Consider the following 18,180-nt stretch of genomic DNA (forward strand, 5'->3'; position numbering starts at 1 on the left):
AGCCCGCTCCCGCTGCTGCCCCTGTGTCCTGTGAGCAGAGGGAGAGAGAGCAGTGCTGCTGCAGACAGGCTCAGCATTGGATAGAAAGAGGAGCCAGGTAAGTATTTAGGGGGTGCTTGGGGGAGCTGATTATGGAGGGTTTTTTTCCTTAATGCAGAGAAAACATTTTTCTTTCTATGTAGCATGCAACCTAAATGTAATTATTGTATATTGCAGAAGTGGTAAAAATCCCTGAAGAAGATTTTGTTGTATACTTTAAAAAGCGTTGGATATCCCCACCACTGGGAAACATCTATGCTGTTTCAACCTTCAAATGGAACCGGACAGCAAATAGTTGGGGAATGCCACTTTTTTGCACCTTTATAGACCTTGTATTACTTGTTCCCCACATTTACAAATGCATATGCTTTTATAATAATTTTTTTTTTTAAATGTTTAAAATAAAGATTTTTTTTTTTTATATAATTTTGTTTGGATTGCCTTTAAAACCCCATTCAATGAGGATTAAACTTTTTGGTCAAAAACCTTAAGCCTTTAGAACCACTTTAAGTGGGCACTAGTTTTAATTCCCACATTAGGCGTAAAAATAATATATACCAATAAATGATCTTAATATATGATATCAGAACATAGCCTGATTTCCTTAATAATACTATTAGTATTAATGGACATAAAGTTGATTTGTTTCTTATTCTTTCAATGCAATAAACATATTACCTGTGTCTCATTGAACTCTTTCACACCTACACAATAAACTTGCGCTCCCAAGTCACGAGACCTGTTAGCCTAAAAGTGATATGGAAAAGTTAATAATAACATAAAAAACACATATACAAATGAATGGCATAGATCACACCTATAACTGTAAACATTAACTGTATTATTGACTGTAGCAATGGAGAATCAGATTATGTTGGGTCCTCTTAGATGAAGCCCATTTTCTAGTTGCTGAAACTGAGAACTCCTTGTTACAGTATGGTCATTAAACAGCTGACAGTAGGAATCAGAAGTAAGAATTCCATTGCTGGCCCTTCGGATCAGGCAAAAAGATATTCTCACTTTATCTTTGACAACAGAGCACATGTTTGGCAGTGGGGCTGTTACTGATATAGCATTGCTGTAGTTTTGCTGACACTTAGATAAGCTGTTCACAGTAACATTCGCAATATTTTCAAGATCCAGTCAATATATATGTGTCACCAGAGGACCCATCATGATCACCAATATTGACAAGTTAGGTCTCAGCATTAAAACTATTGGGTAGCATTACATCTGACTATAGGCCTATTTATTTTTTATTTTTTTTAAATTGACAGTTATTTTTTGCTGAGTCCAATGAGACTGGCACATTTCGAGTGTATGTGCTATATCACAAATTTATGCAAAATGAGACTATTGCCTAAAGTGGCAATGTGATACTCAACAAATATCAAAGTTTTACTATTGATAAGGCAGGTAGTATTATCTCAATGAATGTGGGTAGTGAAAGATGTTCCTGTTCTTTCATACATGCCCAAATGCATAGGAACCACCTTGTTTTTCACCCCTAGTACTCGTCAAAGTCTTATCTCAAATAGGCCTTAGTTAATAATGTTTCTATGAAATGGAAATTATTAGTAGTAGTACTACGGATAACCACGTCAGTATATGCCTCAATTTGCATGATATTAAAGCTTTTCTCAATCTAAAAATAAAAATGTAACGTATTGCAGCTTACCAGTTCTTAGATGTAATGACTGTATTCATGTTCTTATTTCACAGCATGTTTGCTTTAGTTTCTCTTGGGCATCTCACCCATAACACACTTTCTGTTCTAGGCTGACAATGATCACTCACTGTTCTGTATCTATGGAGAAGCAGCATTGTCACCCAGGCTACTCTCCTGATTTGGACTGCACACACTGGCCCTCTCTTCATCGTCAACACATAGAGGGGTGTTGCTTTGTATTTCAGAGAAGATAGCTGGGAAAGCTGATAACATTGTTATTGATAACATCAGTCATAACAACAACTTTTTCCAAAAGGTTTAATAGGTATATTTGTACTTGTACTCGGACAAAAGGTACTGAAAATTGAAAACTAATGTTGCCACCATATCTAAAGACTGGTTTGTTGCAATATATGATATTTTGTTATTGGGTTTAAATACACTTTAACTTATTCTCATATTGACACAGGGATACAATATATGGCTTTAGATTTTCAGTTATTTGCAGCATTTGATTGCTACCTCTCGTTCTGCGTAATAAAGCAGGTCCTCATGCAGCTCCCCATCAGTCAGGGCAATGATGACACTCGCTGTCCTGTAACCTGGAAGGAAAGTTGTTATTAATTATGGTATAGTCTTAGTGTTTAATTCAATTACTTTCATTCAAATTATGTTAATGCATGAAAGCATCCACACACAAAATCCAACAAAAACTGGATAACTTGGAGGGTTGATTCGCTGACATGACCAACAAATATGTTAAGGCCACTGTATGATATTTTATATGTTGTCTTCCTAATTCAATACATCTGTATGGCACAGTTTGACAAAGCAAGTTCTGGTCAGTTACAAAGATCTACTGGTGTATGGCCAGCTCTAAAATTTCAGACGATAGTATTATTTTAACTGAATATAGTTAATCTAATCTTTAACAAGCTATACTGTCACTTACAATGAGGGAACACATTGTTAAAAATTTTATAAAAGAATAAAAAAAGGAAAAACAGTGGCTTGCTATTCAATGATCTACTCCAGGGATCCTCAAACTACGGCCCTTCAGCTGTTGCGGAACTACCCATCCCAGGAGGCATTGTAAAACTCTGACATTCACAGACATTACTAGGCATGATAGGAATTGTAGTTCCTGAACAGCTGGAGGGTCAGAGTTTGAAGACCCTGATCTACTCTCTATATCAGATAATTTATACACATTGTTATGTTCTTGTACACTGGGCATACTTACATAATGTGTTCAAGTTAATTTGGGAAATAGGAATATGTGAATCAGTTTGCCCCCACCTCTGGATATACACTGAATTGGGCCACTCAGCAGCAAAATAAAGTTTGTTAAGGAATGCTACATGTTACTTGCTTTAGTGGCTACATTGATTTGCTCTTGAAATGCTAAAGGACTCTTTAATATAACCCATTTAAAGCCATCTAAGTCATGATGATAATGTTCATCCATGGTGATTAGCCTGTCCAGAAGGTCTGGGGAAGGGTAACTTATGCCTGTCTATTGTATACAGACCCTTTACCAGTTTGTTAAGAACATACTGTATGTGCAAGCTGCCATGGTCAACTTCCTGCTTGGAATACTTTGCTCTAGTATTGAACCAACAGCTTCAGTATTTTCATTTGCAGATCTAGAATTAAACTGCTGATCAGAAGATCTATCTTTCCCCTGACCTTGATTGCTATATGCCTGTCGGCAGATTAGGTTGACATCCTAGGAGTTAGCATTTCCCAAAAACAAATGGTTACCATTAAGCATTTTCTACGCTCTATATATTTAGGGAACAGAGCACAAAAATCTTGTTTTGTTGGCAGATCTAGCATAGCCAATGTATTGCTTTCTATACACTGTTATAATGCAATAGGTTATATATTATAAGTAAAGCATCAGGTGATCCTTAAATGGTGATTAAATAGTGATCAATGTCCACCTGTGACAACCCAGTTTTACATACCTTTGTGATTCTCATGATAGATTTGTTCACTGGCCTGGACAGAGTAAATGAAAAAAAAGGATGACTTTAGCAAGCATACAGTTAATTGGATAGCTAAACATATTTATGTATGTCATGTGTCCCAATACTTTTGGTAATATAGTGTACAAATTAGTAATGTATGTCACATTGCTAGTCATGAAGTAGTTGCTACCCCAGATGCAAAGTAAAGGATTTGGAAAAATAAAACTCTCCTTTTGGAAATAAAAAAGTCACAGGCCTTATAATAATGGATTATGTGAGAAGTGAATTCATCTAATAAACTTGTAATTACCATTGCATATAACCCTACAACACATAAAAAGAGGGCGCTGCCATGCCCTAAAGACACAAGGGTTTTCCAGTGCAGTTTCTGCCAGGAGATGGTAATAGTTAACACATGGTTCTTACCCTCTCAATTCCCTCATGCATGTAGGTGTCTCCACCTGGGAGAACTTTCTGTAGCTCTGCCAAGCCTAGCTTGATTTGATCTCTGTGAAAATAAGCAGAACAATTCATCAGGGTAATTGTTCATAATAATGTTTAAATAATTTAATCTGCTGTGGATTACCAAAATTATTCTGGGAAGTATAAAAGGAATTATCATTTTTTTTTATACATTATTTAGGTCCTGATAGGACATTTAGTTGGTCCTTTGGCTACCCAGATTTGTGTATCTAACCACTGAGCAGAGCAGGAGAACAAGAATCTAACATTCCAGAAGTTTTGGAGTTCTAAACCATCCTATCCTTTACAGCCAAGGAAACTGCCATCTTAGCCTTTGTTTGATATGCAGTTGCATAGTGATGTACATGTGATCAGCTATGACACCAGCCATTTGATGGCTTGACAGTTCAGGTTCAGAGCTAACATATGCGCAAATGTCATGCCTTGAATTTAACTGTTTTGGGAAACAGAGCAGAGTTTTGGAGGCCAAAGGAAGGAAATTGTTTGAGAAAAAGGGGGCGGTCTGGTCAACTTTATCAAAAAGGTTTATTTGTATGAGTAAAAAGTAGAAGCTGGTTTTTAGAATTAGTACAATTGGTTTTTGCAGTTGGAAAATTGTTACTGTGTTTTAGTAGGGAAGTGTTGAAGGCAAAAGCCACGTTTTAAAGGGTCAAGAAGGTGAGGTAGCAGTTTAGATCAGTGGTCCTCAACCCTGGCCTGCAGGGCCCACTAACAGGCCAGGTTTGCAAGATAACTGAAATACATCCCAGGTGATATAATTTGCTGCTCAGTGATTGCATTACTCTAGTCTGCATCTCCCCAAGGTAATACTTAAAATCTGGCCTGTTAGTGGGCCCTGAGGACCGGAGTTGAGGACCACTGGTTTAGATGGTCAGAAACTTGGTGTTATAAAGTTTGGAGGTAAACAGAAGCAAAAGGTTGGATCTTAAGTTGTTCAGACTGTTGGGGCTCACTGAGGGCTTTTTAAACTGGATTCTGGGATTAAATAAAATCTACCCTTGCAGTGGGGACCCTCTGTAGTGCAAGGATTAACGACTTATTTAGGCAAGGGGTGCAAGGATAATATGTATTACTTACCCTATCCCTTACTCTAGAACTGTTCTCTTCTGCCCAAAGCTCCAGGCTGTGGGAAGGCTGTGGGCAGTCCCACAGCATTTTTTTTCTGGAGTTCAGCTTTAAGTATGGGGGTGACTAGTGCATGTTTTAGAGGGGGATAAAGATGGCAATAGAGTGGGAGGGACTGAAGTTGTGGTTCACAGAGTGTAGAATAGAGTAGTTGTGAGAGAATGGGGTTCAGGGAACAAGTGCCTAAGTTGGAATCATAGGAATGTGTAGCAATCTCCTCTGTATTAACAGGGTCAAAAGAAGAAACATATTGAATTTGGTGGTACTCTTGATATGTTAAATAGGGGCAATATCTGGCTAGAGCTCACCAGGAATTGCATGTATCCTGATTTTGAAATGATTGGAACTGTCCTGGCGAGTAAATGAGTGGGTGAAGGCAGTGGGTGAAGGTAGTGGGGGGGGGGGGGGGGAGGGGCGAAGTCAAGAGTTAAAAATTGAAAAGTGTTGACAAGGACTGGATTAGAGGGTATTAATAAACGTAATGAAATAGGTTTGTTTGGCAGCTCGGAGAAAAGGATTATATTTTAGGAAGGCATATGTATACAAACTAATGTTACAACTCTGGCAAACAAATAACACCAAAAGGCAAAGCCATGCTCTTGAACAAGTGTGGTATAAAACTGCATATACCACATTTGTTTAAGAGCATGGCTATGTCTTTTGAGACTTCTGGTGTTGTCTGTTTGCCAGGGTTTGTTATGGTCAGGGGCTTTATTCTGTGTGTATTGAGGGGATCAAGTGTGTCCAGGGAGGATGAATGTTAGCTGTTGTAGAGAGAAGTCAGGGCAGGACAAGGATGAGATTTTGTCATAGAGGTATTCAGTAGTAAAACAGAGAAGAAGAGCATTTAAGTGGCAAAGGTTTTTACAGGTAGCTGTTTGCTGGTTGGAAGAATAGGTGGTTGAAAACAGGGAGTGTGAAACTGAAAAGGGTTCGCAGGCACCCCCTTTGGGAGTTATACCTTGATAAAGATATTTGGCAAATGTTCTCTACCAGACCATATAAGAAGGGAGGGATATCCAGAATCTACTCTTACCTACAGCATGGCGGAGATTTTACCAAAACTTCCCACATGGAATCCTGGATAAAAAAAGCCCTTGGTAAGATCTTCTCTCCTGTTGAATGGAAACAAGCTATGCTGCTAGTTTATAGAACCTCACGTTGTACTAACCATTGGGAGAACTACCTGAAAACCTTACACAGAGGTTACCTTACACCCTTCAGGCTATATAAAATTGTTAAGGATTCCTCTCCATTATGTTGGCCTCAGTGTGGAGAGGTGGGGAACCTAATTTATGTACTGTGGGAGTGCAAGAGTTTGAGGAGCTTTTGGAGGATGTTTTTTTCTCTAATCTCTAAAATAACTGGCGTATTGTTATCCCCATCCCTGGGTTTAGTGCTTCTAAATTTAAACATAGACAAGGTCCCAATACAATTTTGCACAGTGGTATCCCATATACTATTAGCAGCCCGTCTTACAATAACTTCTCATTGCAGAATGAAAAGCTCCCAATGTCTCTGATATCATATATACGGTTAACATTGCATACCGACATGAGAGGTTTTTTGCATATTCTTCCCAAACCCTGTCATCCTTTGAACTTAAGTAGAGTAGCTGGGCTCAGATGCTTTCTCTGACTGCCCATAGTTAATTATACTATAGGATCTTGCCTAGATGGAGTAAGGGCCGGTTCACACTGAAGCTATATCAGACATTGCATGTGATTCGCACCACACTGCTGTGCAAATCACATGCGATGTCTGTGCGATGCAAATTCAGCCATATAGATTGTATGGCTGAATTTGCATCACATTCGGACCAAACTCGTACAGGATGCTTTTTTTGGTCCACACCAGATTCAGATTACATGGCTGTTCACACCCAAGCTATCCGATTCCTGTCTGAAAAGACAGTTCGCACTGCGATATGTAAACTGTTATGGGGCTGTCATTAACTTTATATTGACACTCTCTCTTAACACAAGGTCGTGGATGTGAGTCAGTGTGAGTAAAGCAAGCCATAGATGGTGAGATTGTATTTCCTACAATCATAGATTGCAGGAAAGAAAATTGTTTGATTCTCCCATCAATACAGTCAGTGTTGATGTGGGAATCACTCCTGCAGCACTATAGTGTTCTGCCACCAATTATCACTGCGGGTGGCTATAGCAGCTGTCAGTAATCACATGCAAAAAATCAGACAGGCTGGTTGTACTGAAGTCGATTGATTGATCAACTTCAGTACAGCTAGCCTGCCCATAGATGTATTGAACATCAGCTGGTCCCTGCTGAACCGGCTGAGATTCGATCCATCTTTGGCCAGCTTAAAAGTGTATGCCCACTGTGTTAGGTCAAAAGATAAGGTTAGGTTGAGAAGTAGGTTAATATTAAATGGAAGTTTCATTAACATTTAATATTTAGTGGTGTATGCATACCCCCAACCCCACCTTTACTTTGTTCCATTATGCCAGGCATATTGTTTCAGTACTCACCTGTCATCAGTCAGGCGCATTAGGGTTGACCCTCTTTTGGAAAAGACAATGAAGGACATTCTGAGTTGTGGGCTGTAAATAAAAAAAAAAAAATATACAGTACATGCCTTGTTTTACCTGTCAAAGGATTTGTATCTTACCTAGCACAGTCTAATTGAGGACAGACCTTTAACCTACTGATTGGACAATGAACGAGCAGCAGCACACATGGGTTACCAACTCTCTTTCCTCCTTTTGTCAGTTCATGTGCATTCTAATATAGCCCTATTGGCTCCAGGGTTAGTTCTGCCCCTCCCAGTCTGTGCACCGCTGTGCAGGAGACTTCAGGAGTCTGATATCAACACATATACAGTAGAGGGACTAAATTAGTATTATTTAATGAATACATAACTGAATAAATCTGTCTAGAGCTCAACTTTAAGGCCTCATGCATATGGGAGTATGAACTTATGCACAAAATAAGCTTGATTTTTTCTACCAGAACTTGCCAGAAAAAAATGCCTCTAATGTTACTTATGTATGTGTGCTTTTGCACGTATGGTGTTGAGTGTAAACGCATTATAATGGCCAGAATAATCATTTATTGTGGCCATTAGAATTCCTTTTGCATGCTTATGTGCAATTTTAATGTGTAATGCTTGATGCTCCTCTCCAAACACACCTTTGTTGCGTTTTTTTCTGCCTGTAAACGCCCCTTCTCCAAGTATGCCTGTAAACGCCCATGTGTGTAGGCCACATAGACTACCATAGCCTAATCACTGTATAAGAGGTGTTTGCAATCTTCTTTTATTATTATTTTTCTTATGTTTTTTTAGAAATAGATCTATAGCTGGGGCAGTCGACCATCTACATCCCCCCCATTGCTCTTCTGCCCCCCCCCCCCCCCCTGCAGGGATGCTGAACTGGGCAGCTGAAGGTGTGGTTGTACAGACTCTCTACCCCCCTCCCCTGTTGGGCTGTAGTAAGGGAGAGATGCAGCTGTCTCTGCAGTCTTCTGCCGTCCTCGCTGGTACACTGTGTACACAAAGAGCCAGGCTGCAAACAGGAGTGGTCCTGTGTGCAGTCTCGTTCCCCCACTCACTCCTTCACTAGGATCTGTGTAGAGTGGGCAGTGTAATTTCCTGCTCGCTTTTCTTTACCCACTCCCTCCTTGAAAAGTGGGTTGAAACCAAAGAGGGGAAAAGAGAGAAAAATCCAATAGCAAAGCGGTAGAAGGGAACTGGTTGTGCTGCAGAGCCTCGAGGGAATTGTAGTCCTTAAAGGTGTAATCATCGGTTTTATAAAAGATTAATGGCTACTGAACTCCAGTTTCTTTTAGATACATAGCAAGGTTAAAAAAAAGACACCAGTCCATTCAGTTCAATCTATGATGAGTGTGTGGGTGTGTGTTTCCACAGATCCATGCTTCTGGGGACTAGAGCTTCACCAAGTTTTCCTGGGAAAATCTTTGGAGAGGGGGTGAGTCTAGAGAGGAGAGCTAAGAGTACAGACCTATTGTCAGGGTGGGACCAGTGTCAAGGTGAGGAGAGGAGCCAAGTAGACCTACCTCTGTGCCTGTCCACCTATACCAGACAGACGATGGACCTGCATGTGAGTCTGCCAAAGCTGCTCTCAGAGACTGAGTTTAAGAGAGAGAGAGAGACGTTGTGTCTTCGGGATTAAAGCTGAGTGGCTGCACCCTGTGTGAGGATCTGATTAGACTGGGACACCAGAACCTGATTGCTGGGACCTGTTGAATGCCAAGTCTTTTGGGACCAGACTGGTCAACTGCCAGGAGGGGTGAGCTGAATTACATGATTTAATCACCCACTACACACTGCTAAAACATTGGAAACTTCTCCTACTTGTCAGCCCACCCACCATTCTTTGCCAGCACTCTTAAAAGGACCGCTTACATGCACCACCACCTTACAGGGCCCCAACCCAAGCCGGCTAACACTAACTTTAAGGCATCAGACATTTTGCGATCACCTTATAAGGGAACCCCGCCTAGGAACATTTACAGATACCCACAGCTGGGGTATGAGTTTAGAATGCACTCAAGAACATTCCTAATGCATTAACTGGATTTAACCACGCTTACTGCTAGTTAGCTCAGTTCAAATTTAATTTAACCTTTCTACTGTTCAGTTATTTTGTCCTGTCATAGGCCATCATTCAGTTGACCTATTTTGCATCTTTGACAAATATGTTTTTTTTTGGTCAATTTACATTCCATTAACATGCTTTATTATAATAATCTTAAAGTAATATTAAAGTCTTCTTTTTTTTACTAAAATAAAAGACATGTTATACCTACCGGCCCTGGGCAGTGGTTTTGCACAAAGCAACCCAGATCCTCCTCTTCTCGAGTCCCTCCCCGGCACTCCTGGCCCCTCCTTCCTGCCGAGTGCATTAACTGCATGCAGCTTACTATGGTGGCACCTGAGCCGAACCGCTGCTCTGAGTGCCCATTCAGACACAAAGCCACAGCTGGGGCCCCGCCTCCTCTCTCTCCTCATTGGCTCACTGACTTTGATTAACAGCACTGGGAGCCAATGGTGCTCACTGCTGGGGAGCTGGGGGGCTGCTGCACATAGAAGGTTTTTTATCTTAATGCATAGAATGCTTTAAGATAAAAAACATTCTGCCCTTAGAATCACTTTAACCTACCATTTAGTGGTCAATGGCCTAATTTCTATGCATTGTCCTAAAGTGGTAGCTTATTAACATTCAAGTCACACAGGTGTGAGCGAGGCTCAAGCAACCAGGTGTGTCAGTGGGGATTAGATAGATAGATAGATAGATAGATAGATAGATAGATAGATAGATAGATAGATAGATAGATAGATAGATAGATAGATAGATAGATAGATAGATAGATAGATAGATAGATAGATAGATAGATAGATAGATAGATAGATAGATAGATAGATAGATAGATAGATAGATAGATAGATAGATAGATAGATAGATAGATAGATAGATAGATAGATAGATAGATAGATAGATAGATAGATAGATAGATAGATAGATAGATAGATAGATAGATAGATAGATAGATAGATAGATAGATAGATAGATAGATAGATAGATAGATAGATAGATAGATAGATAGATAGATAGATAGATAGATAGATAGATAGATAGATAGATAGATAGATGAATGTAACCCTATTCTATTGTGTCTTGCTGTATGTGCATGTATATGTAACATTTGTATCACTGTGTACATGGGATAGCAATGTGATCTATCAATTATTAACAATATTAATAACAATTATTAACAATAATAATAACAGTAAAACAGAAGAATAGCAGTGCACAGAGGCAGCAACTGTAAGACAAGAGAGACAACACTTACTCACCTAATAAACCTTTCTGTAAGTTGTTCTACAAAGTAATAGATCTCACTCCAGTGGTGGAGGACACTTCCAGACCTACGGGAAAGAACATTGCTCATTGTTATTTTAGCAACTAATATAAAGTAAAAATCACATTTCATTTTCTTAGGGAAGCAATAAAGAAGTTAAGATGCAAGCTATGTATTTCATCGAGGAGCTTAAATTCCTCTTTTCCCTCCAGCACGCATTCTTTGTATATCCCTTTTTAGAATATAGTAGGGACTAGTGGCTGAGTCAATAGCTCTATACAAGGTTTGTCATATAAATACTGTATACAGTAAACCCCCGCTCCATCGTGGTTCAGTTTTTGCGGTCCCGGTATATTGCGTTTTTTTTTTTGTAATGTTATTTTACTATATAAATCATTAAAAATGAAATATTTTTGTGTTTTCCATAGCTCTTGCTATGTCTCTCAGTATCTTTTATGTGTTTAAATGAGTTTCTATTGTTTTAAAAGTGTGTTTAAAGACCTTAAAATGCTTTTACACGTACAGTGACAGTAAAAAAAAACATGCCTACAATGCATTTTAATAGGGTTTTTCTATTTCGTGGATTTTCACTTTTCGCGGCTGGGTCCGGAACGTAACCCCGCAATGAAGGGGGGGTTTACTGTATACATAATATTTTACTGCCAAACCAGCTGCTGACAAGGAATAGGCTTGCAAGCATGCTGGAAAATTCACAGTAAAGGTCCAGTTTACTTCTACTTCTTGTCAAACAAACCTGAATTAGGGGCACATTCTTGAACAGCCAAAACATGCTGGCTACTTTTTGGATTGTCCCCCTGACTTTTATTGGAATAAAGTTGCATCTAGACCTGTTAGAATTAGTGTGGCATTTGAGTTTCATTTTTTTTATTACATTCTACTACAAGCCAAGGGGATGGTGGAGATCCTCTGGGATTTAGAAGCAGCCTGCTGGGAACCAGTTCATATACACATAACATCAATACTTTAAGATAGCAAATAACAGTGAGATAACTCTAGGGGTTCAGCAATATTTTCCCATTATTCCCAAATATTTGACTCCTGGCAGTGCCCTGGGTGTTAGAGGGATAGGAATTCAGTGGACATCAATAAAAGCTCTCAAATGATCCAACCCTCCCCTCTCAATCAATGCAAAACAAAAAATAAAGACTTTTGTGTTCCACTTTACTTTATATGATGAAAAGCACTGAAACAGCTTAATTTAGTAACTAGGCTTTAAAAAAAAAAAAAAAAAAAAACATGGATAATTCTGGGGTCAATAAAAGGCAAATTTGCCTGGAACAGCCTTCTGAATGGCACCCCCACATATGTAAAATTGCAGTGTGTGCGCAGAAGCAGGAACCATTTTGAAAAAGGTGCATGCACCTTTTTCTGCGGGAAATGCAGTGATGGCAGCCTATTGAAATGAATGGGCTGTATGAGCTGCCATGCCCACACAAACGTGGCCACAGAAACGCAAGAATGTGAACCTAGGGTTAGCCTGTTTCCTAGAAATTACAAGCAACTGCCAATTGTGCTGATGGACAACAATGTTTCCCAGCAGTTGATTTTCTGAAGTCAACTTGCTATTAAACTGCTTAAACAGTACATACAGCTGTGCAATAGATTAGCAAGGAAGAAAATAAAATAGGTATCAGGTTATGTTTGTCTTATTTTGACAATGGTGGCCAAGAAAAGCAAGTACCGAAGTAATACAAGTAGAAGAAGGGGTCATGACTAGCACATGAGCAAAGGGAATCGGTGGGGGGCTGTGCAGGGATGAGGCATAGCGCTTCTAAAAAGTTAACTTTCTTTTGGTGCTAGATAGCTGTTTGAATGGCATGTACCTAAATGTAAAATCAAGTTGAGGGAAAATGGCTACTCATATTTCCAAATGCACTTTTTTTTTTTTTTAAATCAAACCTGTCATGAGAAAATCAGAGGCTGCAATTGCTGAGCTCTCCTGAAAATGTCAGTTGCTAGGCTGTCATGTTAGTCCTTTTGCATTAATTCTTTAATTCAATGGGGTTGATTTACTAAAAGAAGATAGGCTGTTCACTTTGCAAGGGAAGTTGCACTTTGCAAGGGAATTCGCCCAAGAGCTTAGTGAATGCAGTAACATTTTCATGATGGAAATCATCAGTCCTGCACCTCATTTATTAAGCTTTGGGGAAAATACCCATCCAAAGTACAACTTCCCCTTTAAAGTGAACAGTCTATTTGCCTTTGGTAAATCAACCCCAATGACCCAGAAGTATGCAGATAACGATTCTTGATATTACCCTAACATACTTTTCCCAGGTCAGTGACTCAGAAGGTAATAAGGCTAGACAGTCTTCATAACAACAAGCTCGGAGGTGGCAGCCCTAGATGTCACTGCTATCCCTAACAGCCGGGAGAGCAGTCCTTCTAGTGGAGGTGGTGAGGGGACTGTAGGTAGGCCTAGACAGTTGGTGGTAATTAGGGATTCTATAATCCGAAGGACTGATAGAATAATTTGTCGCCAGGATCCCCTCAACCAAATAGTTTGCTGTCTCCCTGGTGCCAGGGTTCGGCATGTGGTGAACCGGGTTGATAAATTACAGGGAGGGGCTGGGCATGACCCAGCTGTCTTGGTCCACATTGGAACTAAGGACGGAATATATGGAAGGTGGAGGCTCCTTAAGAACCAATTTAATGAACTAGGCTGCAAGTTGAAGGGAAGTACCTCCTAGGTGATATTCTCTGAAATATTGCCTGTGCCATGCGCAACACAGGAAAGACAGGGGGAGATTAGAGAGCTGAATGCATGGCTAAAGACATGGTGTAGGAAGGAGGGATTTGGGTTTTTAGAGCACTGGGCTCACTTTTCATTGGGGTGCAGCCTATATGCTAAAGATGGTTTGCACCTAAATGGAAGGGGGTCTTTTGTGCTAGGGGAGAGGTTTATGGGACAGTTGGAGATGTTTTTAAACTAGATTGAGGGGGGAGGGTGAGTTAGATTATAATGGGGCAGACAGGTCAGACAGGGGTCAGCCCCTATTGGTGGGTGGAATGGGGAAAGATGGGGGATAGTTATGGCAGAGGATAAGAAGGTTCCCATGTTACAAACAACCATTGGAAATGGTACTATTTGTACCAAAATGAAAAAAAAAAATATGCAAAATAAGTGCAAAATGTGACAACAAATTAAAGTGTTTGTTTACCAATGCCAGAAGTCTGCCTAGCAAAAAAAAAAAAAAAGGGGGGGGGGGGGTTGGAAGCTCTGGTGCATGAGGAGAACTATGACTTAATTTATATTGCTGAATCTTGGCTTCATTCTTCACATGACTGGGCTATTAATATTCCTGGCTATGCTCTCTTTCGGAAAGACAGGGTAAAATGGAGGGGTGGTGTTGTCTGTCTGTATGTGAGAAGTGATCTCAAAGTGAGTGTGAAAGAGGACCTAGTTGATGGAGAGTGTGATGAGTCTGAAGCAGTATGGGTGGAAATGTACATGGGTGTGCGTAATACAAAGATTATCATTGGAGTTTGGTATAGACCTCCCAGTATTAATGAGGAGATGGAGACTAATAATGGGGGATTTTAACTACCCAGACATTGACTGGAGTAATGGCACTGCTGGAACAGTTAAAGGGCAACAATTTATAAACCTATTAAAAGACAATTTTATAGTACAGTTTATTGAGGCCCCACTAGAAATTATGCTCTGTTGGACCTGGTAATCTCAAATCATGCAGAGCTTATTAATAATGTTCATATAAAAGAACATCTGGGTAGCAGTGACCATAATATGATTTCATTCAATGTTAGCTGTAAGCAAAAAACGCATACAGAAAAAACAAAAACACCTAACTTTAAGAGAGCAAATTTTCCAAGGATGAGGGCTGCTTTCAAGGATTTAGACTGAGAGGGAATATTGGCATTGATGAGCACAGAACAGAAATGGGAAATTTTCAAAAAGACTTTATGCAAACTCACTGCAAAGTATATTCCCATGGGTAATATGTTTAAAAGGCTAAAAATAAAACCTATGTGGCTAATGGCCAAAGTTAAAATAGCTATAAATAATAAGAAAAGAGCTTTTAAAAATATAAAAATGAAGGAACACTATCATTGTTTAATTGTTACAAAGAATATAACAGAATATGTAAAAAGGAAATCAAGGACGCAAAAATTCAAAATGAATGACAGATTGCAAAAGATAGTAGAACAAACCCCAAAAAATTCTTCAAATATATTAATAGTAAAAAGGTTATGTCTGAGCATGTAGGCCCTTTACAAAATAATCAGGAGTGGGTGACTGGGGACAACAAGAAGGCAAATTTATTAAATACTTTCTTCAGCTCTGTGTATACAAAGGAGCATGGGGAAGCTCATGACTATAACAAGGATGGTATTGACACAGCCCCAAATGATCCACAATGGCTCAAAAGTGATATGGTCCAGAAATATTTAGACAGGAAAAAGGGTGGATAAAGCACCTGGACCAGATGGCATCCACCCACGCATCCTAAAAGAATTGAGCGCTGTAATTTCAAAGCCTTTGTTTCTAATTTTTAGGGACTCGATAAGGACTGGAATAGTACCACTGGATTGGCGTAGGGCCAATGAGGTGCCTATATTTTAAAAGGGATCAATGTCTTTGCCAAGTAACTATAGACCTGTTAGTTTAACTTCTATAGTCGGGAAGATACTGGAGAGTTTAATAAAAGACCACATAGATGGGTTCTTGCTGGAAAAAAAATATTTTAAGCAACAGACAGCATGGATTCATGAAAGACATAAGTTGTCAAACAAACCTTACTTCTTTTTATGAGGAGGTAAGTAAAACCTTGGACAGAGGGGTGGCTGTGGAGGTAGTATACTTGGATTTTGCAAAAGCGTTTGACACGATTCCCCACGCATGGCTAATGTGTAAGGTAAAGTCTACAGGCTTGAAAAGATCAGTTTTTAAAAGAATAGAAAATTGGCTAAAAGATAGAAATCAGAGAGTAGTGGTTAATGATTCTTACTCTGGATGGTCTAAGGTTATCAGTGGTGTACCCCAAGGTTCAGTATTGGGACCCTTACTTTTTAATATCTTTATAAATGATATAGGGTCTGGGATTAAAAGTACCATTTTAGTCTTTGCAGATCACACCCAGCTTTGCAGTGGAATAACGTCTTTATAGGATGTCTCCAACTTACAAGCTGACCTCAAAGCACTGTTTTTTTGGGCAACTGTGGCAAATGAGGTTTAATGTTGATAAATGTAAAGTTATGCACTTGGGGGCTAAGAATATGCATGCAGCATACATACTAGGGGGAGTAGAACTGGGGGAATCCATAGCGGAGAAGGATCTGGGTGTTCTGGTAGATCATAAGCTTAATAATAGCATGCAATGCCAAGCTGCAGTTTCCAAAGCAAGGAAAGTCCTTTCTTGTATTAACAGAGGCATAGACTCCAGAGAGAGAGATATAATTTTGCCCCTGTACAAATCATTAGTAAGACCTCATCTGGAATATGCAGTTCAGTTTTGGGCACCAGGTCTTAAATAGGATATTGGGGAACTGGAGAAAGTGCAGAGAAGGGCAGCCAAACTGATAAGAGGCATAGAGGAGCTCAGCTATGAGGAAAGATTAGAGGAACTGAATTTATTCTCTCTTGAGAAGAGGAGAATAAGGGGGGATATGATCAACATGTATAAATTCATGAGGGGTCCATATAGTGAACTTGGTGTTGAGTTATTCACTTTAACTACTTGCCATCTGCGCTATAGCCTATATACGGCTGCAGCGCGGACTTGAATTTTCGGGAGGCCGTCTTTATACGGCCTCCCAGAAACAGTCTCCCCGCGCGCTCCCGCGAGCGCGCATCGGGGAAAATCTGTGTCGGCCGTGTCCCTTGGACACAGCCGATCACAGATCGTGGTGAATGGCCAATCACAGCGGCCATTCACCACGTGATCGGACCGTCCAATGAGAGATGATCTCATATGTAAACATATGAGATCATCTCTCATCGCCAGCGCGCCTTCCTCACACGGAGCCTGCAGTGTGAGGAAGGAGGGAGAGCTGCACAGCGCCAGGGACACAGAACAAATGTAATCAGGGCACCGATCACCAGTGCCCTGATTACTAGAGGTAAAAAAAACATACACACAGTGCCCACAGTGCCTGCCATCAGTGCCCCCCATCAATGCCCACAATCAGTGCCCATAGTGCTGTCAGTCAGTGCCCATCAGTGCCTGCTCATCTAGGCACTGATGAGCACTGACTGGCAGCACTATGGGCACTGAGTGTGGGCACTGATGGTGCTGCCCATCAGTGCTCATCAGTGCCGCCCATCAGTGCTCATCAGTGCCACCCGTCAGTGTCCATCAGTGCCATCCGCCAGTGCCCATCAGTGCCACCTATCAGTGCCCATCAGTGCCGCCCGTCAGTGCCGCCTCTCAGTGCCCAGCAGTGCCACCTCTCAGTGCCACCTCTCAGTGCCCAGCAGTGCCACCTCTCAGTGCCCAGAAGTGCCGCCTATCAGTGCTCATCAGTGCCGCCTATCAGTGCTCATCAGTGCCGCCTATCAGTGCCGCCTATCAGTGCCGCCTATCAGTGCTCATCAGTGCGGCATATTAGTACCTCCTCATCAGTGCCCATAAGTGCCACCTCATCAGTGCCCATAAGTGCCACCTCATCAGTTCCCATCAGTGCAGCCTATCAGTGCCCATCAGTGCCGCCTCATCAGCGCACATCAGTGAAGGAGAAAATTTTATTTTCAAAATTTACTTGCAGAAAATAAGAAAAACTTTTTTTTTTTCCAAAATTTTCTGTCTTTTTTCTTCTTTTTTTTGTAAAAAATAAAAAACCCAGAGGTGATTAAATACCACCAAAAGAAAGCTCTATTTGTGTAAAAAAAATGATAAAAATTTCATATGGGTACAGTGTAGCATGACCGCGCAATTGTCAGTCAAAGTGTGACAGCGCTGAAAGCTAAAAATTGGTCTGGATGGGGAGGGGGTTTAAGTGCACAGTAGGCAAGTAGTTAAAGTCAACACAGAGGACAAGGGGGAACTCTTTACGTCTAGAGGAAAA

The 18,180-nt window shown here is 40.4% G+C and overlaps 1 protein-coding gene across 1 annotated transcript in view; it reads right to left on the reverse strand.

The window, feature by feature from the left end:
- The window catches only part of ANTXR1 (ANTXR cell adhesion molecule 1), a 313,258-nt gene that overhangs the window by 209,059 nt on the left and 86,019 nt on the right, over positions 1–18,180 (reverse strand). The window contains exons 2-7 of the mRNA XM_082254810.1: positions 11,129–11,200; positions 7,782–7,853; positions 4,108–4,189; positions 3,679–3,712; positions 2,231–2,310; positions 718–786 (exon numbers count right to left, since the gene is read on the reverse strand). Of these exons, the coding sequence (XP_082110936.1) occupies positions 718–786; positions 2,231–2,310; positions 3,679–3,712; positions 4,108–4,189; positions 7,782–7,853; positions 11,129–11,200 (409 nt within the window). The remainder of the gene's footprint in view (positions 1–717; positions 787–2,230; positions 2,311–3,678; positions 3,713–4,107; positions 4,190–7,781; positions 7,854–11,128; positions 11,201–18,180) is intronic.

This window comes from Pelophylax lessonae (assembly GCF_965119305.1).
Source record: "Pelophylax lessonae genome assembly, chromosome: 4".
NCBI classification, from domain to species: domain Eukaryota; kingdom Metazoa; phylum Chordata; class Amphibia; order Anura; family Ranidae; genus Pelophylax; species Pelophylax lessonae.